Source organism: Artibeus jamaicensis, unplaced genomic scaffold (genome assembly GCF_021234435.1).
Source record: "Artibeus jamaicensis isolate MK-2021 breed Jamaican fruit bat unplaced genomic scaffold, CSHL_Jam_final contig_447, whole genome shotgun sequence".
Lineage (NCBI taxonomy): Eukaryota > Metazoa > Chordata > Mammalia > Chiroptera > Phyllostomidae > Artibeus > Artibeus jamaicensis.
In genome coordinates, this window is record NW_026521834.1 from 2,237,342 (window position 1) to 2,258,449 (window position 21,108).

At 56.3% G+C, this 21,108-nt stretch overlaps 1 protein-coding gene across 1 annotated transcript; it reads right to left on the minus strand.

Moving 5' to 3' along the window:
- Window positions 1–1,424: 1,424 nt before the first annotated feature.
- Window positions 1,425–20,507, minus strand: LMNA (lamin A/C). The gene is made up of 12 exons (XM_037132643.2): window positions 19,936–20,507; window positions 8,291–8,447; window positions 6,875–7,000; window positions 6,433–6,603; window positions 6,127–6,252; window positions 5,200–5,420; window positions 4,886–5,108; window positions 4,359–4,466; window positions 4,144–4,263; window positions 3,640–3,729; window positions 2,631–2,903; window positions 1,425–2,343 (listed from the first exon to the last, which is right to left on the minus strand). Exons 1-12 carry the CDS (start codon window positions 20,289–20,291, stop codon window positions 2,317–2,319), a joined length of 1,998 nt encoding a protein of 665 aa, XP_036988538.2. The 5' UTR covers window positions 20,292–20,507; the 3' UTR covers window positions 1,425–2,316.
- Window positions 20,508–21,108: the final 601 nt, after the last annotated feature.

Consider the following 21,108-nt stretch of genomic DNA (forward strand, 5'->3'; position numbering starts at 1 on the left):
CCGCAGTGGTCAGTGGTCAGTGGTCACAGGGCCCCTGTAATTCAGAGCCGGATCCAACCACCAGACTCAACAGAGCCCGGAGGGAGCGGGCCCTTCCCCGTCCTTGGGTGGGGATCTGGCGCCTCCCGGTGCCCGGACCTGGAAGTGCATGCGAACGCCCTTAAACTGGGATTCCTTCACTGATGTTCAAGACCCTGTGGGGGACCTGGGGTCTTTGCCCAGGACTGGGAGAGGAGTCTCCTTCTTCTAAGCTGCCCCCTCAGGCAGGGACCCCTACTTCTCAGAACCCCTTTTCAAGCCCGTGGGGAACGAGGAGTTTCCAGCATGAACTTAGAGGCTTTTTTCCTTTTATTCATTCTGCTTTTGCCGCTGTTTTCCCATAATCCCAGACATGCTTTTTCTCACTGACTTGAAAGCAGCCTCAACTCCTCTGCCCCAGGGAATGTAAACTTATCTCTTATCATCACCAGTTTCTGTTGGGGGCTGGCAGGAGCAGGGGTCTGTAGCCAGAACCTTTGGGATCCCGCATCTACCATCTATGTGGCCTTGGGCAAATTAACCTGGGGACAAAGGGGACAAGGACCGCCTCTCAAGATAACAGTAGGGCCAAATGCAGCAGTGCAGAGGGGCTCTGGAGTCCACATAGGGTGGCAGAAAGTTTGGTTACCTTGGCTCATTTTCCTTTCCGGGGCCCTTCCCTCAGTCCAGGCTCCTCCTTCCCCCAGATCACAAGCCACCTCCCTCCTGAGACTCTTGCTCAGCCTGACGCCTCCCTTTTTCTACAGCAGTCCATGTTTCCTGACTCCCACTGAAGTGTAAGTTCCCTGAGGGCAAAGAACGCGTTTTCAAATTGATTTTTTAGAGAGGAAGGGAGAGAAAAAAACACCAGTCTATTGTTTCACTTATTTATGCATTCATTACTTGGTTCTTGTACATGCCCTGACTGAGCACTGAACCTGCAACCTTGGCATGTTGGGCCAATGCTCCAGCCAACTGAATCACCCAGCCAGGGTTGAACACATTGTCTTATTCATCCCTATCCCCAGGCTGAGCACAGTGTGGCACATGTCTGCAGTCAGTCCTACCCCTTCCTGTGGCCCTCACTAGCTCTGAGAAGTCACCACCTTCAGATCAGGTCCATGTTACACAGAAGGTGCCCAGTATGTGGGAGGTGCTGGGACAGTGCTGGGGGGCTGGGGGTGCCCACTAGCCACCACTGATGTGCACCGCCCAAATGTGCACCGCCCAAATGTGCACCTGGGGCGCCCTAAGGGGGACCTCTTTTCCTTCCCCCTGCCCCGGGAGCAGGGGTAAGGCTGGGCAGCAGTGGGCATGAGGATGCTGGTGACTATATGACATCTGTGTGTCTGCCGCTCAGAACACATGGTAACGCCCACCAACAAAGACACCACAGCAGACAGCGATAAAAACAACTAGTGTATTGATTCGAGGAGGGAGAAGGGGTGCAGATGGGAAATGGGGAGGCAAGGGGATCCTTAGTGTTTGCCAAAAACCACTGCCACATACCCTCTACCCCTTCTCACCTTCCTCCTCTGGGGTGGGGCCCTGCAGGCGCTCACCCTTTCTAGTAAGCCCCCCTCCGCCTCCACACCCACTTGACTTTGGCCTCCAGTGACTGGGCAGACACCACCTCACTCTAAAGCTGGGTGAAAGCAGGCTCAAACTAACCTTTCTTCTCCCTTCTTTTACTTTCCACCTCATTCCCATCTCTTGTCTACATAAAATACAGAAAAAGCAAGCACAGCTGGTACGTGGGAGAATCAAGTGACCCCAGGGCTGGGGGCAGGAGTGGGACTGGGGGTGGGCAGGCAGAGGAGCCTCAGCTAGGTACACTGTAAGGGTGGGGGCCGGCCTGGGGCGTGGCTCAGCCCTCTTCCCTTGGAGGGTGGCAGAGAAGGCTCCACACCTGCCTCTCAGGCACCATATTCATGGGGTCCCGGGGTGGGGGCTGCAGCAGGGCAGAAAAGCGGAAACTCAGCTCTGTAAAAGCACCCCTACCCTCGGCTCCTGGAGGAGCCCTCTTTGGTTTAAAGCAGATACGGAGTTTCCTAGAAGCAGGGAAAATGAAGAGCAAATTGAGATAGATGCTTTTTTTTTTTTTGCTTGTGTTTTTCCTTCAGTATCAAAACACTGTAGAAAATAACTTCTCTTAGAAAAAAAATATAGAAGAAAAAAGCAGAGGGATATTTTTCTTTGGCTTCAAGCCCCCTCCCATGATGTGCAGGGAGGGGGTGGGCATGAGGTGAGGAGAAAGCAGGAGTCCTGCGTCCCCACTTCTGCCTGGCAGGGCCCAGATTACATGATGCTGCAGTTCTGGGAGTTCTAAGAGGAGAGAAAAGGAGAAACATGTGAGTGGCCTTGCCCGCCTGCCGCCCCTTACCCCCCCTCCTCCCTCCCACCCCTCAGTCCCGCCCCTGCCCTCCAGTCTGGGGCTCAGACGAGAGGGGCAGGATGCAGGCATGGACTGTCTCCTATCTGGGGCGGTGGGGGGGCTCCCACTCCCCCGGGCTGCGGAAGAGAAGGCTCTCCCCTCACAGGGCCACCTTGTCCTAACCCTCAAGGACCAGGGTCCTCTGCCTGTGGGGTTTGGAGGCAAAGGGACAACTCACCTGGGTTCGGGGACTGGAGTTGCCCAGGAAGTAGGAGCGGGTGACCAGGTTGTCCCCGAAGCTGCCACCCCCACTGCCCCCCACACTGCGGTAGCTGCGAGTGACTGTGACACTGGAGGCAGAAGAGCCAGAGGAGATGGATCCGCCCACCTGGGCTCCTGAGCTGCCGGCGGCAGACGCCTTATCGGCGGGCTGCCCGCAAGTCCCGCACAGCACCGTGCGGGAGCGCAGGTTGTACTCGGCTGGGTCCCCCGAGCTGCCGCAGTGGGATCCCTGAGGAGGGAGACAAGGCTCAGGCCTGACCGCGAGTCTGGGACTGGCTGCTCAGGACTAACACACACCAGGCTCCACACTCCTGCGGGGTCCCAGCCACCAGGCAGGTAGGTGGGCTCTGTCCCCAAGGACCGGAGAGCAGGAAATTGGGCTTGGGAGGCTGGGTTGAGAGGAGGGGTGGGAAGACAAGAAAAGGGAGAAGGGTCAATCAGGAAGACTCGGGACAAGGAACTGGAGTTGTGGTTTTGCCTGTCCCGGCTACTCTAAGCTCAACAGGGAAAGAAGAGAGCGAGCAAGCTTGTCAGGGCAGCAGGCATGCACAATAAATCGAAGAGGGTGGGATGAGGGGGAATGTTCTTGCAGAAACATGGGGAAGAGAGGACATGCATGCAACAGGAATGGGAGGGAGAGAGGCAGGGCTGGGTGCCCTGCGTCTGTCCTCCCGTCCCCTCCCCAGGAGATAGCTCCGGACCCCTGTCCACTGCTCCCATGGGAATACTCCATGGCATCAAAGAGTCCCCACTGCCCTCCTTACCAGAGTAGGGCACCCAGGTTCCCTGGGTTCCCTGTTCAAGGTACAGGGAGGAGAGAGAAGAAAAGCCAGGGCAGCAAGTAAAGTTCCAAAATATTCTTTAATGAAAAGATTTTTGGCATGGAAAGGTCAGGGAGAGGCTGCCCCAGGCCTGGCTGGGTGCCCCGTGTAGGCTCGGCCTCAGCGGCGGCGGCTGCCACTCACGTGGTGGTGATGGATCAGGTCATCTCCATCCTCATCATCGTCATCCTCGACCACAGTCACCGAGCGCACCAGCTTGCGCATGGCTACCTCCTGCCAGGAACCCGGGACCAAGTCAAGCATTAGGGTCAGGGAAGGTCTGTGCGGTGTACCCGCCCACAGTGAGCACCTAAAAACCTTTCTCATGGTCTGCCCTTGGTCTGGCCTGCTGCTGGCTTGTCCTCCGTGGTGCTGGAGCTAAGGGACTGGTCTCCACCCCAGAGGAACACTGCCAAACTGTCTGGGTAGGAGAGTGGCTAATTTTCACTGCCTAACCGCCACCACTTGGGCTGCGGGGGCATCATCTTCTGGTTTGCCCACTGGGCGGCCTGGTTTAGGGTCCAGGACTGCACCACAGAGATAAAACAAAGGTGGCCCTGAACAGGCTTCCTTGGGTTGGGGGCAGCTGGCTCCCGTGTGCCCCAGGGGAGCCTTGCCCAGGAAGAGGCCGGCCTGCAGCATACTCACTTCCCCAGTGGAGTTGATGAGAGCCGTGCGCAGGCTATTTCCACAGCCCCAGGTGTTCTGCGCCTTCCATACCAAGTCAGTAGGGGGGCTATGGGTGGCCCCAGCTCCTGCAGCCCAGATCTGGAGAGGGAGGGTTAGAAAAGGGCGCTCACTCCAGCGCACATGTTTTCAGGCTGGCCAGCCCCACCCCAGAGTCCAAATCCCCTGCCACTCACCGTCACCACCTGCCCAGCCTTTAGGGTGAACTTTGGTGGGAAGCGGTAGGTCAGCAAGGGATCATCTCCATTCTGGCGCTTGATCTGCCAGTTGCCCATGGACTGGTCCTGCCAGGAAGGGGAGGGGATGGTGGGGGCTGCTTGTCCAGGCTCCTGGATTTATCTCGCTCAGGCAGGTGCAGCTGGAGGCCTCTCCCTCCATCCCCCCACACTGCCCTCCCCCTTGAGGGTAATAGCTGTGACCTGTGGGCACTGATGCTATGCCACATGATACTTTTACCTTCTCCACAACTCAGAGTTAGGGACTACTGCTCACCCCCATTTTACAGATGAAGAGACTGATGCTCTGAGAGGTTAAACAACTTGCCTAAGGCCTTACAGACAATGAGTCCTGCAGCCAGGACCAGAACGAGTGTGGGGGAGATCCACACACTCACCGGGTCCACCTCTCCTCAAACTTCATCTCTTCACCTTCCTGGGTCTCCCTCACCCAGCTGTGTTCCCTCACACCCGGCCCGGGCGCCTACCTCATTGGATTTGTTGCGCAGCCGCACGAACTTGCCTTCCTCATCCACCTCTTCCACGGCCACGCGCCCACTGGTGCGAGCGTGCTGCGAGAAGCTGCTGCGGCTCTCAGACGACTCTAGCTTGCGTTTCTTGGTGATGCTCCCCCCGCCCTGCGTCTGGGACGAGTGGGAGGAGGCACGGCCACGGCTGCGCTGCGAGCTGGGGCTGGGGGACAGGCGTAGCCTGGAGAGGAGGAGACCAAGTTGGGGGCCTAGTCAAGGCCAGTCACAGGCCAGAGAGGCTTTGAGCACCTCCTGACGCCTCCCCGGCCCACCTCTCCTCCTCGCCCTCCAGGAGCTTGCGATAGGCGTGGATCTCCATGTCCAGTGCCAGCTTGATGTCCAGCAGCTCCTGGTACTCGTCCAGCTGCTGCTGCATCCTTGCTCGCATATCTGCCATCTCCCGCTCCTTCTCGGCCAGCAGCCGCCGGCTGGTGTCCCGCTCCCGAGCAAGTGAGTCCTCCAGGTCTCGCAGCTTTGCTTCCTTGGCTGCCAGCTGGGTGAGGAAGGTGGGGGGCTGGTGAGCTCCCAAGGACCCCAAGTATGAAGAGGTAAGGGGTAGGGGACACCCAGCCACACTCCTTAGGATCTCCAGACTCCTACAAGAAACTATCATGGGCCCTGGCTGGTGTGGCTCAGTGGGTTGAGCACCGGCCTGTGAACCAAAGGGTCACCAGTGTGATTCCCTGTCAGGGCGAGCACCTGGCTTGTGGGCCAGGTCCCCAATCACACATTGATGCTTCTCTCTCTCCCTTTCTCTGTAAATTAAATAATTTTTTTTTAAGAAAAGAAGAAACTATCACGGGCTCTAACACGGCTGGTGACTCGGAAGCGGTTCCCAATATCTAACTGAGATCTGCTATTCTGAAACTAGAACCTATTTCTTCCTGTCACAGTGGCATGGACACAAGCATAATAATGATGCTTTTAACACATCACACTGAGTCTCCTGGCAGATCTGTGAATTTAGGAAGATACGCATGGTCTCCATTTTCAAATGGGAAACCAAGGCTCTGAGAAGTGAAGGTCCTACAGGTGAGATAAGAGATAGTCCTGGCATAGCCTACAGGTCACGTGACTCTAAATCCCAGGCCCTTTGTCAGTCTGCAGTGCCCTTCTCCTCAGGAAACCCCCTGGGACTTCTACCCTACATGCTGCCCAGACTATTAGCTGACTGGGAAAGGGGTGAGGTGGGGCATCACCTGCTTCTGCAGCTGGCTGAGCTGGGCTGAGAAGCTGTCCAGGCGAATCCGGGATTGCTGCAGCTCCTCGTGGGCAGCCCCCACGAGGTTGCTGTTCCTCTCCGCTGACTGCCTGGCATTATCCAGCTGCAAGGGAGGACACAGGGTTAGGACTGCAGAGAGTGGGAGGGAGGGAGGAGGAATCCGAGAAGGGTACCACCGCTGCAGCCACAAGTCCTGGGCACCCCAAGCTCCCACCACCATCCATCTGACCCCCTGCCCAGGTGAACAATGGACAGGGCAGAGCTGCTGGGGCAGAGGCAGCACCTTAGCAGAGTAGGTCTTCTCCAGCTCCTTCTTGTACTGTTCCACCTGCTCCTCATGTTGGGCCCGCAGCTCCTGCAGGGCATCTGCCAGCCGGCTCTCAAACTCGAGCTGCTTCCCATTATCAATCTCCACCAGCCGGGTCTCATGCCGGCGTTTGGTCTCACGCAGCTCCTGGAAGGGTTGGACACAGAAACCAAAATCAGAACTAGGTCCTTAAGGCTAAGACCCAAGTGGCCGAGCTCCCTGCCCAGTCCCAAGCCTGTGAGCCATGGTCAGCCCCACTTTAACCTGGGAGCTAGATGCTGCTCACCCCGCCACCTCCCATCCACTAGTGCAAGGGAGAGAGGCAGGTGGACTCTGCACACGGCTGATCCTCCAGCCCCGACTCTGGCGCCTGCCACTGCCCACCCCAGACCTCTCGCCTGCGGAGCACAATGCCCACCTCACTGTAGATGTTCTTCTGGAAGTCCAACTCCTCCTTCAGGGTCTGCAGCCTGTTCTCAGCATCTACCCGCCGCAGCATCTCATCCTGAAGTTGCTTCTTGGCCTCACTTAGGGCTGCTTCAAGCTGAGAGGAAGGGGGCAGAAGTCATGGAGAGGGTCATGAACAGCAGAGCTGGAAGGAGGCTGAGAAGTGGGCTGCTCCCAGTGCATCCCTGTGTACGCATGAAAGAGGTCAGGGGGAGTTGAGCGCCCTGAAGGCTCACCGAGGTAATGATATCTCCTTACTCAGAGTAACGAGTAAAGAAATAAGAGATAGCAACTCCCCCCTCTGACATAACATAGCAACTGCTACAAAAGAAGTATGTCCAAAGTCTAGAGGGAGCATGAGAAAAGGAATCTGGGGTGGTAGAAGAGGGTCCGGGAAGGGCTCCGAGAGGCTGAGACATGAGGGACAGGTTAGCGGGACCTGAGGAGGGACGCTGCTGTGACTGCAGGGATGCAGGCCCACGTGCACTTCGAGAGCTCCAGGAGGGTCCATACTGCTGATGCCTGAAGGGTAGGGGTCAGAGGTGGAAGGTGACAGAGGTGGCTGGGCTCGGAGGCGCAGCCGGATCATGAAGAGATGTGCCCTTATCTGCCGCAGAGAAGACCCTCTGAGGTTTAAGCAGGGAAGCACTTTCTTAGATTTTCAGCTTAGAAAGCACAGGCTGGCCTCAGGGCTGGGAAGGCCCAAGGGACAGAGTAAAGCCGGAGGTAGGAGACCCAGGAGGACAGCCCAAGCTTGGCTTTGTTGTCGACTTGTAGGTATGTCCTGGTCCCTAAGTGGTGCATTGTGCTGGCAGGGCCTGGAGGGCAGAGTCCAGGACAGAATCTTGGTGATTGACTAGTCCTGGCTCTACTCTGAACAGATGAGACTGTGCAACTGGGAATAAGACAGCTTCTTACATTCTCTTTCCTAGCTTGCAACCTGAGAGATTAGAGGACACAATAGACAGCAAAGTGTTTTGAAAGTAAAGACCACCACACATACATGTCAATCATTAAGAACGTGTCCCACATGTGACTGACAATCAGGGCCTGACTATGGGCTCTGTAGACAGTCTATACCCCTCTTCTGTCCCCCGGAGAGGGTGCAGCTCTCTATAGGGGGGCCAAAGGAGGACAGACTCCAGGGCTGAGCAAAGATCATTGAATCATTGAATGGTGATGGCTTGTGGGTTATTTTAAATTCACTGTACTAGATACCATGTGTAGCAAAGAATGGAATATGGTCTGGAGGGGTGAAATAATGCTAGGACAGGTGATGGCTCTGAGGCTGGCAGACAGGTCAGACCAGGCACCTCCCGAGAGCAACCGGGGTAGAAGAGTGAGTGTGCATTTTTTGAGGGGGGCAGGTACCGTGGGCAGGCCTCACCTTGGCCACCTGCCCCCGCAGGTCGTGCAGCTCGCCCTCCAGTGTGCGCTTCTCACTGAGCGCAGTGCTCAGGGCGGCCTCCTTGGAGTTGAGCAGAGCCTCCAGGTCCTTGAGGCGGGCCTGTGCAGCCATCAGGTCTCCTTCCTTCTTGGTATTGCTAAGGAAGCAAGGGAAGAACAGGTTTAGAGGAGGAGTCTGTGTCCCTAGAGAGAGCCAGGTTCCCCGGGATGAAAGATAAATCACTTCCGTGGGGTGTGGCTCTGCTATCCTTCCGAATGCCAGGAGAGGGCACCCTGGGTTTTGACGTGTTGGCATCTGCCTGCCTCTGGGGCTGGACTCCCACTTCCTCCAAAGTCCCCCAAACCCCTTTCCTGCTTCTCCACCCTTCCTATGACTCAATGCTCAGGAACGTGCTTGGGGCCCAGGGCAAAGCCTGATCCCAGGAGATGAATGCTTTTCCCTCTCTCCCTCCCATTTTTTCCCAAAGAGACAGGGCCACCTTTGTCTCCCACCCCTTCCCACGCAGTGCCTTACTTAACCTTCCCCTCCCTGACTCCACCCACCTTCCATTCAGCCCATTCTCCCTCCTTCGGGGGACCCAGACGACCAGACTCCCAGCTCTGAGGTCTACGCATCCCTAATGTTTCTCAGTTTGAGCCCCAAAGGTGTTGTTCACCTCCCCTAGTCCCTTTTACACCCCGGGGGCCTGTGGGAAGAGAAAGTCTGGTTAGAGCTCAGGGGGACCTGGGTTGATCTCCCAGGCATGGTAGGAGCCCTTCCCTTTCTCAAACCCAGTCTGGGTCCCATGATCTGGGCAGAGCCCAGGGTTCCAGCCTCCTCCTTCTGGGCCTCCTCGGAGCCTGAAAGAATGTTGATTCCTACACATCAACCACAAGCCTCAGCATCTGGCTCCAGATATGGCCTCCAGGCCCATCTGGGCTCTAGCCTTGAACCACCCCACTCCCCAAACTGAATAAAGCTTTAGCTAGAACCAAGCAAACAGAGGTTGCCTCTGTTACTCCTTCCTCTTTTGGGGCCCCTGATTCTTTTTGCTGGATAGTGAACTGGAGAAATAGTGGGGTCCTATTTTCTTAAAAACTTCTGGGGAATCCAAGAACTCTCCAGCTGTTATGATCTCTTTACCAGTGTCTGGTGAGAAAAAGGATTAGGCCCAGGGGATGAGGGAGAGTCCAAGTGCCTGGTCCCTGCCACCATCTGTAACACATCAGTCCTTCAGCACGAGCCCACCACAGCAGATGGAAAAAAGAAAACAAACGTGGGCAGGGGAAAAAACATTCTATCCTGGAAAGGGAAAAAGTGGCCCTGCCAACATTTTCTCCTGCCGCAAAAGCGTTAGGCTCCAAGAGCCCCAACAATTCACTATAAAGCAGGAGAGAGAGGCCAAGACTGAGGCAGTGTTCTCCTGCCACCTTAGCATATTTCCGACAGAAGTCACCTTCCCTTCAACCGGGCTCCCCTGGGAAGGGGACAGGGTGAGGCTCAGACAGGCCCTAGAAGGATGAGAGCACCTCCAGCCTGCATGCCTGCTCCTGTCTCGGCCTCTGGCCACACCTCAAAACAAACTATTTCACGCAACGGTGTCTGTCTCCTGTGAAAGAAGCCCTTCCAGAACTAGAGGATGTCTCCCCTCCTCCGTCTCAGCCAAAAAAAACTAAAAATAAAGTCAAAACCCAGCTCAGGTTCTGGCTGCTATCTGGCCCTGCCCCTGGCTGGGAGCTCAGCCCCAACTTTCCATGACTTCAGAACTTTTCCGAAGCTGAGGCAGCTGTAGGGGGAGGAGGAAGAAAGAAGAAAAACTGCTAGTAAAGTGAAGCAACGTGGCAGACATAGATTCCGAAAGCCTTGAATTGACTCCAAGGCTGGCGAGGGCTTCCCAGAAGCGGCCTCTCTGCCCTGCGGGCTAGCAGCCGCAGCTGCTGTACTGGGAGGCTCTTAGAATTTTAGAGAACTAGAAGGAGCTTAGAGTGGGTTCAGCGCAGGCCCCTCCTTTTACAGATAAGGGAACTGAGGCACAGAGGCAGATCAAGGGCCCAGTGCCAAGCACTGCAAGCAGCAGCAGGGACGGGGTCACAGGACTCCCCCTCCATCTCACTGCTTTCTAAGCCACAGGCCCAGAGACGGGGGAGAGCTGGCAGAACAACCCAGACAGCCTGAGCTGGGAGGAGCAGGAACGAGCGATGCTTTCAGAAGACAGAGAAAGGGTATCTCTTCCCTAGTCCTGTTCCTGGGCTGCCTCAGATCCAGAAGAGGACCTCCAGAAATTCCCCTTTGAAATGACCTTTCTGTGCCAGACACTGACCTAGGAAAACAGAGGTTCATGGTCCCTGGCCTCGGGCAGTGTACGAGGAACGACTATAGGAACTTTCCCTTCAGTCTAATCTCTTTCTACTGCTCCCCAAAGTGGAGCAGTAATAGTAACAGCGATATAATAACGGCAGCACTTATACAGGGCTGATTAGATACCAGGCGCTGCTCTAAACATTACACTGTTAACTCAATTGTCACAGCTTTCCTGCAAGATAGATGCTGTTGCTAAGAGATTGAGGAAACTGAGGCACGGAGCTCAGAATCCGGGTCCTGACACAGGTGTGTGCATGCGGTAGCAGTGCTGCTTTAACACCTGCGTGGTACAGTGGCTCCAAAGAAACTAAGGGGGCTGTTTTCCTTTGCCTCCTGGAGGCTTCGGTTGTTGCCTGGAAGAGACACCATTAAAGAACTAAGACACACCCTTCAGACTGGGAAACCATGAGCAGAGACAGAAGTGAGGAAGCGCCTCTGCGGTTTTCTCGACCACGTTCGGGGAGCTCCCATGTGTGGGGAAGAAGCCACTGTCACCCACAGCCCGGTGACTCAGACCTCAGAGCTCTGCGGCCAGGGAGCCGCACGCATTCCTTGAGACAGCTCTCCCACCTCCTCCCAGGCTTGCCTGTTCGCCAGCCCCCAAAACTACTTCCTAGCTAGTTGGGGTCTTCAGCCCTAGCGCAGACCCCAAACAGACACTGGCTAGGGGCTCAGCCCCGGAGCAGTGGTGCTGCCTGTGCCTGAGTGCGCTGCGGGCTGGCAGTGGCAGAACTGGGCACGTGCTCACTGCTGTCCTGCACTGGGTTGGCAGGGGGACAGGGTGGGCCTGGCAAGAGTTGCTGGGAAGGGTGGGAACCAGGGGCTCCACAGGTGACTCATCCCCAGGCAGACAATACCTGGGCAGGGGTCGGGAAATCCTCTAGTGCTCACAGGGGAGACCCTGGCTTTGCCTGCATCCTGCCCCAGCCCCGTGCCACGCCAGTGCAGGGGTGGCTCCTTCCTTTGCACCTGCCAGGTTCCTCAAGCACTGGAGTGGCTCCATCCCAGGAGCCTCGTGAGGCAAGAAGGGGGGGAGCATCCTGTTACTAACTCTTCCACAGCTGGTAAACCTGGTCTCTGCAGGAGTGAAGAGAGTGGGGTAGAGAGAAGGACAGCACAGCAATGGGAAGAAAAGGTAGACAGGGTGGCAGGAAGCTGGCTGACCCGGCCCAAGGCTGGGGGCCTGCTGGGGGCCTGCTGGACTGAGGATGGCCAGGGGTGGAAGCCCAGATCCAGGCCTCTCTGCAATGGGGGCTCTGGGACTGTTTCTGGGGAAGAAAGGCGCCCAGCACAGCAAAGGGGCTGGTGGGCGCAGGGCCAGTCACCCGCTGAGTCACCCGCCTCAGCCCAGCTTGGATGCCAGATATGGAAGCCAGGGACTGCCGCAGGCTGGTTTGGGCCTGGTTGCTGGGAGCAACTTGCCAGGCCCTTTGGGAGGGCCCCCATTTCCTTCCCTGGGCTGAGGAAGAGACAAGGGGAGCGAAGACAAGGGCTGGGGCTAAAATAAGAAGTGGGAGGGGAAGATGATCAAGAGGGCTCCCTCAGACCCGCCCCAGGCCCCTTGAAGGCCACCCTTTAGCCCCTCAGCCTCACCAGCCTATGGAGTTCCCCATGGTTGAACACATGGAGTCCTGGAGGAGCAGGGAAGGGAGAGGAGGGGTAGGGGAGTGAAGGTCCCCTGGGCATTTCCTGCCTCGCAGGAAAGGGCGCCCCCTGTGGCTGGGCAGAGCTGCTAGGCAGGGGGTCCTGGCTTAGGAATGGCTCATCTGCTGTCCCCCCAGGTGTCTAGATCTGTGGCCTGGCTAACTTCCTGTCTGGTGATGGGGCAGCTCCCAGGGCCACCCCAAGCCTGCCCCCCTTTCCTACCACTCCTCCCTTTGTTCCAGCAACTCCTCCCACTGCAATACATCCCTCTTCTCATCCTCCTTCCACCTATCCAAATTCACCCCCAACCTCGAGCCTCCTTAGCCTTGCCCTTGGGGCTGAGGCCCCAGCCCCACCCCCATCCTCTTCCCAAAAGTGTTCAGCTATTGTTCTACCCGCTGGTTTACTCTCTTTCCACCTACATGGTGTCTCTGGGGCTTTTTCTGTATGTCCCCTGATGCCCTGACACTAGGAAGTTCATATGCTCAATGCTTCTAGAGGGACCTTCTCCTGGACCAACTCCTGCACTTTTACAGATGGGGAAACTAAGGTCTGGAGAAGGGCAGTCTCAGATCCAAAAAAACCTGTCCATTCGGTCACCTGAGGACACTACTAGCAGACAGGACAGAACACAGACAGTGGTACGATGCACGCACGGGGCACAGAGCACGGTGGAGACACGCAGGGAGACAGGCTGGGAGATGCTCCAGTCAGAGAGGGAGACAGAGGCCTAGTCAACCGGCCGGCAAGCATCACACACTTCCAAAACTGTGTGCACCATGAGGTCTGACATCCTCTGCCTTCACCTGGCAACACTGCTTGGTTTCCTGGCTGGCCCGTGGGTCTGGCCTCACTTTCAGGTAATGGCAGGGTGTGGGTAGGACACCGACTTCCCCACTCCAGTATTCAAGGCACCATCCCTCTCTGGAGAGGAGACCGTGAAGAGAGGAACAGAGCTGTAAGGTGCTGCAGGGACGTAGAAGCCCCTGGAGGCTTCCTCAAACTCCACCTTCCGAGTTCTAAGTGTCTTACACCCTGAAAGCATACGACAGGCCCTCCAGGCTGGACCTCCCACTCCTGATCCCCCCACAGAGGCACAGAGGCCCACAGCAGGCCCTGCTTGCACGTGCCTCTCCCTCGGGTGTGACACGGCCACACATGCTCATCAGAACCCGTCAGATCTCCTTCCGGAGCCGCCAGGCACTCAGCTGTCTTCCTCCGAACAAAGCCGGGTCTCAATTTCAGAGGGAGGGCTGGGATGGGAGAACTCGTGCTGAGAAGGGGGGAAGCAGACCTGTTGACATGTTCAGGCACTAGGCCTGGGAGGGGGCCCAGCCTGAGTCACAGCTGCTGCGTATATCCACGTGGCATTATACCGAGGCGAGGGAAGCCTGCGGCCACAGGCCAGGGCACTGGGGTCCAGGACGGCAGGAGGCTGCTTCCTGAATAACCGCTCCCTTAAGGTCCCCTATCAAACTTCACTTTCCTCCTTTCTGGACTTTCTCTATAGAAACCACTTCTGTGTTGCCACAAAAATGCAGGGGCAAGGCCTGGGAACAGACTGGAAAAAAGTGTGGCATGGAGGGAGAAGGGCTGGCCTAGGAAGGGCTAGAACATCTCGGGCAGTGGGAAGAAGGGAGGCCCCTGGCCAAAAGAAGGGACAGTTAGGAGATCCCCACAAAGAAGATGACTCAGCAGGGCCCTGGTTATTAACCCTGACAATAGCGGGAGGGGGCAGGAGCCGCACCCAAGATCAAGAAATGGGGTGGGGGAGTGGGTCGGGAGGACCTAGGAGTTCTGGTCACACTGCATTCCAGCTCCAGCCTAGGCAGGCGCAGCTCTCTCTCACAGCCAGCAGGGGGTGGCAGCATTAGTTCCAGGGAGGAAGGGGGCACTGAGGATCACAGACTGCCTCCTCTCAACTCCCCAGAACTGGACTCCTCAAAATGAGGAGCCTCTGGCTCCCCTGAGCCAGTCTGCAAAGAACTCAGGGGTCCTGTCCACCCCCATGTGTCTCCCATCTGATTCAGACTCATCCCTCTTGCTGCTCCTCAGCAAGAACATCCATGGTAGTTCTTGAAAAAAGTACCCCTCAGCCTTTTCTTTGACTGGGAAGGTGCAGGGTCTCCCGTCGGCGCTTCACTCTGCCCTCTGCTGTGACTCAGCTCCTCTGCTGGGGCTGGGATCCCAGCCAGAATTATTCCTGGCTTCCACGGGCAGGATTCAGGCTTCCTCTCCCACAAAGGGATGGGGAGCACCCCTGAGCCCCACCTCCTCCTCAAACTGTCCCCTCCTTTGAAGGATTGTTTAGGGCTAAGACCTCCTCATTGCCTCGGGTTGGGGGAAACAAAATGGGTGCAGGGAGGGTAGTAGGTGGGCACCTCCCTCTGGTTCCAGGCACAGGCTGTCTAATCCTCACCAGCTCCACAGGAACGGTGCTGCCTGACCAGGGCCCCCGCCGCTGACACAGGTCCAGGGGACTCTCCCTCTCCTTCACACCACGCGGCGCTTTTCACAGTCCTCACTGATGGGAGAGGCCTTGAGAATGAAGCGCCCTTTCTTACCAGCAATAAAAACAAAGCCCAAGCCAAGAGTGCAATGTCATAATTAGTTGTTCCTCACAAACTTTCTCAGAGAGAAAGAGGGTGTTAGTACTTTTAATTTCATAGCTTATGGGAAATATTTCTATTGAGAATAGCACTGGCTATTAATTATATTCACATTAATGACATTTGATTTTAATATTTATAGCTTGGTAGTTAGAAGGCTGTTTTTTCCCTTTGTGGGTACTATTACTTCGGAACCCGAGGGACCTCTGGAGACCTACTCTGACCCCTTTCTTTCTTTTATAGCTAAGGAAATCCAGAGAGGGGAGGTGATTTGTTCAAGGTCGCACAGCAATTCAGTGGCAAGGCCAAGCCCAGGACTAAGGACACCAAGGGCCAGGGCTGTGTTAACCCCTCACAAAACCTGTCGTTCTGTTGGTGGAACACCATGCCTCTCATTAAGGGGCAAAGGATGAAACTCTGCAGCCTCCCCCATGACAGCTCCAGGAAGACTGGCCCTCAGCCTGTGTCACCGCAGGACACTGGGGGCCCAAGGAGGCAGGACACAGAGACACGGATGAACTGCTCTAGTGTCTGGGCCTCTGAGCCAAACCTGGTCTTGGCTGCTACAGCTGCTAGAGATGATAAGGGGCTGAGGGGGTGGGGGTGGCGAGGGGCAGGAGAGCAGAGGGAGCAGTTGGTAGATGAAGGTGTCTCTTACCAGTTGTCTTCCCAGCTGTCCCTGCTGGCTTCAGCCCTGATGCTAAGTTACTGAAACACTCCGATGGGACTGGGAGTGGGGACAGTGGGCACAACCCAAACAAGGGTAAGTCTCAGACTCCTAAAGGCCAGGGGAAGTGCCAACCAGAGGCACTGATTGTGGGAAGGCAATCGGGGGCCCTACTAGGAATTAATATCTCTTGTTTCTCTTAGGCTCCTCAAGTATTGTTCAGCCCCAGGGTTTAGCTGTACCTTCTTCTTTCCCTTTGAATCAGAATGCAGACTTGGCCCTGGCTGGTGTGGCTCAGTGGATTGAGTGCCAACCTGCAAACCAAAGGGTCACTGGTTCGATTCCTAGTCAGGGCACATGCCTGGGTTGTGGGCCAGGTCCCCAGAAGGGGGCGCTCGAGAGGCAACCACACATTGATGTTTCTTTCTCCCTCCTTTCCCCCTCTCTAAAAATAAATAAATAAAATCTTTTTTTAAACAATATTCTGTAAATCTTTTCTTTTTTTTTTTAAATTTATTTATTTATTTTCAGAGAGAGGGGAAGGGAAGGAGAAAGAGAGGGAGAAAAACATCACTGCGTGGTTGCCTCCCATGTGTTCCCCACTGGGAACCGGCCTGCAACCCAGGCATGTGCCCTGACTGGGAATCGAACCGCGATCGCATGGTTCGCAGGCCCGCGCTCAATCCACTGAGCCACACCAGCCAGGGCAAATAAATAAAATCTTAAAGCTCTGGCAGCGTAGCTCAGTTGGTCAGAGCATCATGGTGAGAAGCCACAGTGGTAGGTTCAATCCCAGTCAGGGTACATACAGGAATCAACCAATGAATGCATAAATAAGTGGGACAACAAATGTTTCTCTCTAAAAAAAAATAATGAACTTAACAAAAATGCGGACTTCGGTGAGGCTGGGGGAGGGCAGGACACCATCAGTAGGCTCCTCAGGTGAGGACCGGGGCTCAGGCGGCCTCACAGGCCTCCATGAAGAGGGCACAGCTTCCTTCAGATCCAGGTGGGCAGTTCCCGTGACAAGTCCCAAGACGGGAATCGCCCACCCCTGATCCACAGCCCGGCAGGGTCCTGGGTCTTTCAGGCTGGGGTGAAGGCCATTGTTAAGTGTTCACAGGCCCTGGCAAAATAGCAGAGCACTGGGGTATCCTGGGTCCCAAAGCGGAATCTCCAGACAGCAGGAGTCAGCCTCGACAACTCCATCCCTCCCTCCTGGACCTCCAACCTGTTACCCACACTGAAGGAGTAAGGTTTAATGGTATGATCACTCAACTGGAAGTCAGAAGTGGACCTGTGCTCAAGCCCTGGCTTGTCACTCCCTTGCTGTGTGACATGGAACCTCTCTGACCTTTGTTGTTCTTATCCTGATGAGAGTTTGGATGAACCTGGGCCTGCACCTCCCTGCCTGTCCCCACTGAGGCTGCACAAGGCAGGCAATCCAGGAAGTTGTCGAGTACACAGGCCTCGTCCGGAGGGAAGAGGCGCTTCTGCTTTGTGGGCCAGGGATCTCCCCACTTCTGACTCATCCTTCCTCCACCAGTTCCCCATGGGAAGGCGCAGATCCTGGCACTGTCCTGCAGCCCAAGCCCATCACTCTGGCCTCAACTCCAGAACTACTTGTGCTCACTGCCTGCCCAACCCCTGGTTCCAGGCTACCACCAGAGGTCTGGAGGCAGGAAAGTATCCCAGGGTGCTGTGGTGAGTGGCGAGCAAGAGTCTGGGGCTGAGATACAGACATTCAGGCCCCCATCCCTCCCTTTAAGACAACTGCTGTCTCTTGTAAAACCACCAGGGTGGGAGGAAGGGGAACAGCGTCTGAGTCACCCACCCAGCTGTCCTGCCCAGGGTGGGGCCTAGCCCAAAGCTGGACCCCAGGCGGGCCTTCCCTGCTGCTTTCAATCTCATTCTCCCTGCACTTAGGCTCCAGCATAGGAAGAGTGTGTGTCTGCGTGTCAGGGGTACAGGCAGGGTTTCTGCTTGGAGCCTATAACCCAGTTCAACAAGGGGGAGCTGGGTGTGGTCGAGGTATAAAGGTTGGGCCACAGGGTCCCTCTGCATCCCAACGCAAAGCCTGGCCCTGAACTCTGAGCTCTAATTAAACATTAAACCAAATGACACCTTCTCTTTTAACTTTAGTGGGAGGAGCTAGGACAATGCCTTTCCTACTCTCCCAAATCTTTCATTCTACTCTTCACCTCACCCTGAGTACAGTAGACAAAAAAGGGAGCAACGAATCCTAGCTCCTCCCACTAGGGACAAAAAGGAGGACTGTCACCCCAGTCCGAGTCCCTCTTTGTCTCCGCCCTGCTGTCCATCAGCCTGGAACCCAGATGTGCAAACCCACCCCCCTTTTCCGGAAGCCCAGCCTCCCCAGCCAGGATCAGTGGGGGAGAAGAGTCAGGTGGCTAAATATAACAAGTACATACACCACCCCCGCCCCTGCCCCACGTGTGCACACCCCTCTCTGGCGTTCCAGGCCTGGACAGCTGCACCAGGAGACAGAGCAGACAGACTGGTGTGGCTGGGTTAGCGTGAGACCACAGACTCCACTGTCCTGTTTCCTGACCAGTGTCTACCCGGAAAGAGACCTGCCGAGAATGCCCTTCACAGGGGTCTGCCACGGGGACTTTGGTGATCGCGTGGACCAGTTTAGAACACTAACATTCTCTGGGGTTCTCCTAGCTTGCCTCCTGTCAGTCCTACTAACTAAATTGTTCAAATCTCAAGTGAAAAAGTCAGGAGTGTTCCCTTTCAACAGAAATAAAGTCAGCCTATCAACTCACACAACTTCCACCTACTCCTTACAAGGGGATGGATCTGCCATACCCACCACGCCTGGGGCTGGAGCTAGGTTAGGGGTGGAAAGAATACAGAATGTGTGCAGACTCTAAGAGCAAGAGTTTGGTAATGATACAAAGAGAGTAGCCCCAGCCCAGTACCTCAGTCGGTTAGAACAGCATCCTGATAAGCCAAGGCTATAGGTTTGATCCCGGGCAGGATGTATACAAGAATCAGTAATAAATGCATGACTAAGTGGAACAACAAAATTGATATTTCTTTCTCTCTCAAATCAATCTTTTTTTTTTAAAAAAAAAGAGAAAGAGAGGAACTCAAACCATAGTCCACCCCCCCCCACCTGTGCCCAGGGATCTCTGAGCACCTTTAGAGCTCTTCAGCTTGAGTCTTCATAGAGAAAAGGGCAAGAGAGAAAAAGAAACCGAATTCTTGGGGGGCTGAAAGAGGGCCTAAACTTCCAGACTCCAAAAGCCTTTTTAGAAAAGAGGGTGGAGTCAAGTAGGGTGGGGTAGGGTGGGGCAGGGGTGGGTGAGGTAAGACAGGCCTGGAGCTTCCAACTGCTGGATTTCAAAAATGTCACTGTATTCCAGCAATTTATTAAGGGGGGGGGGGGGCGGGGAGCCGGTAGGCAGCGGCTGAGAGGATAGGCCAGGCAAAGAAAACAGGCTTGACTGGGAAAATGAAAGTGGTTCACCCCAAGGCAGGGCAGGGGGGGTGGGGGTGCGGGTAGGAGGGGACACACACATAGCCCTAAACCCTGTGAGGCACTGGGCAGAGGAGCCCCCAGGAGGTTGAGGGAGCCACCAGACCGGGGTATAACACAGCTTCCTGAGGTGGAGCCTCTGCCCTCTGTCTCCCTCCCTCCTTTGCATTCCTGGGCCAAGCAGGCCAAGGGCTGTGGGAGCTGCGGGGGAAGAGGAGCAGATCTCCTGGAGCTGTTTGGTGGGCCTGTCAAGACCCAAGGAAGGTCCCAGACAAGCAGGGAGAGAAGGATAGCCTCCCAGTTCTTAGACAGAACCCCAGAAAGGGCTATGCCAAGAGGGCTACCGACAGGGGGAAACGGGGGTGCCCTGCCTTGTGACCTCTCTCCAGCACCACTGGACATCTGCCAGCTTGGAAACTCTGTCTTAATGAACATCACGTGTTCAGAGCCAGTCTGGGCAAAATTGGCTCTGTGCCAAGCCTGCCAAGAAAAGTTCTAATAGGACCCTTTCACCCATTCCAATGTACCCTGGAGTGCCCAGATTTCTTAGACGGGGTTAGTTCTGCTTCCCTCAAGTTCCTCCCCCAGTCTCCAAATGGCCGGCAAACCTTACCCTGACTGAATGTGGGCCTGCCACCTGCCCCTACTTGGCCCTGATGCCCCCACCATTCTTTATGTACCCCGCCCTCTCCCAGAGAACCCTCCTTTATCTGTTCTGTCCAGATTATTTCCCTGGGCACTGCCAGTCACCCGCCGGGGGCAGTTCCGGGAGGGAGGAGACTAAATGGCAAAGTTATCAGAAGCCTGGGGCCCGGCAGGTGTGACCAGTCAGCCCGCGCGCCGCCACCTGGGCACTCACCGCGCTTTAAGCTCCTTAAACTCCTCCCGCACTTTGCTCAGCTCCAGCTGCAGGCGGGCGCGCTCCTTGGCCACCGAGTCAAGGGTTTTGCGGGCATCGCCGAGCTCCGCCTCATAGGCGGCCTTGATGCCGGACACCTCGCGGCTGATCACCTCCTCAGACTCGGTGATGCGAAGGCGCAGACCTGCGTTCTCCGTCTCCAGCGAGCGCACACGGTCGATGTATACCGCCAAGCGGTCGTTGAGCTCCTGCAGGTCCTCCTTCTCCTGCAACCGGGTGATTCGGGTGGGCGAGAGCGGAGTGGAGCTGGCCTGCGCCCCGCTGCGGGTGGCGCGCCGCTGGGACGGGGTCTCCATGGCCGGCAGGGTGGCAGCACTGCCCGCAGGGCAGGGGTCCCGGGAAGGGCGCTGGGCTCGGGCCGAAGGACACAGATGGCTCGGATTTGGAGCGCGCCGGCCGGCTGGCTGTCGGCTAGCTCCTGGCAGAAGTGGAGATCTGGGCTGGGCGCTGTCAGACCTGGGATCGGGGTTGGCTGGTGTGGCTGCGGCACTCCAGCGAACACTGAGTCACCGGAGTCCGGGCAAAGGCTCTAATAGGTCCTAGGAATGGGAGGAGGGGCCACTGTTCTTAAAGGGGCCGTCGCATACCCACTAAGGTGGGGCGGGAGCGGTGAGCGGGGGGAAGAGGACCGCCCAGTCTTGGAGGGGTCTGGCCCCACCCTCTCCCGAGCACCCAAATCTGCCTGGAGCTTCGCTGAAGCTCCTCTGGCTGTTCTTGGCTGCTTAGCCCTCCTACTGTCTCTCGCCTCAGGGGTAGATGGCAGAGCCAAGGGGCGACAGTGGGTGGGTGAAGGGCAGTGGGGAGAGGGAAAGTGCAAAGTGAGTGAGAATGCCAGGCAGGCAGATCCAGGAAAGGCAGTAGGGGGATGGAGGCTAATGCCCATCAGGGTGACTCATTCTTAGTCCATCACTGGCTACCCCTTTTCTCCCCATGGCAATAATGAGTCACCCCCACCCACCTACCCACCCCCACCCCCCAAACACACTGTGGGCAACCCATTCAAAGCTACATCTCAGTAGCCAGGATGGGGTGGGCGAGGTGTGCCTGGGGGGAGTCAGGAGAGCACAGAAGTTTCTAGATTCTGAGTTCCTTTTACATCCTCAGTTTTGGGGT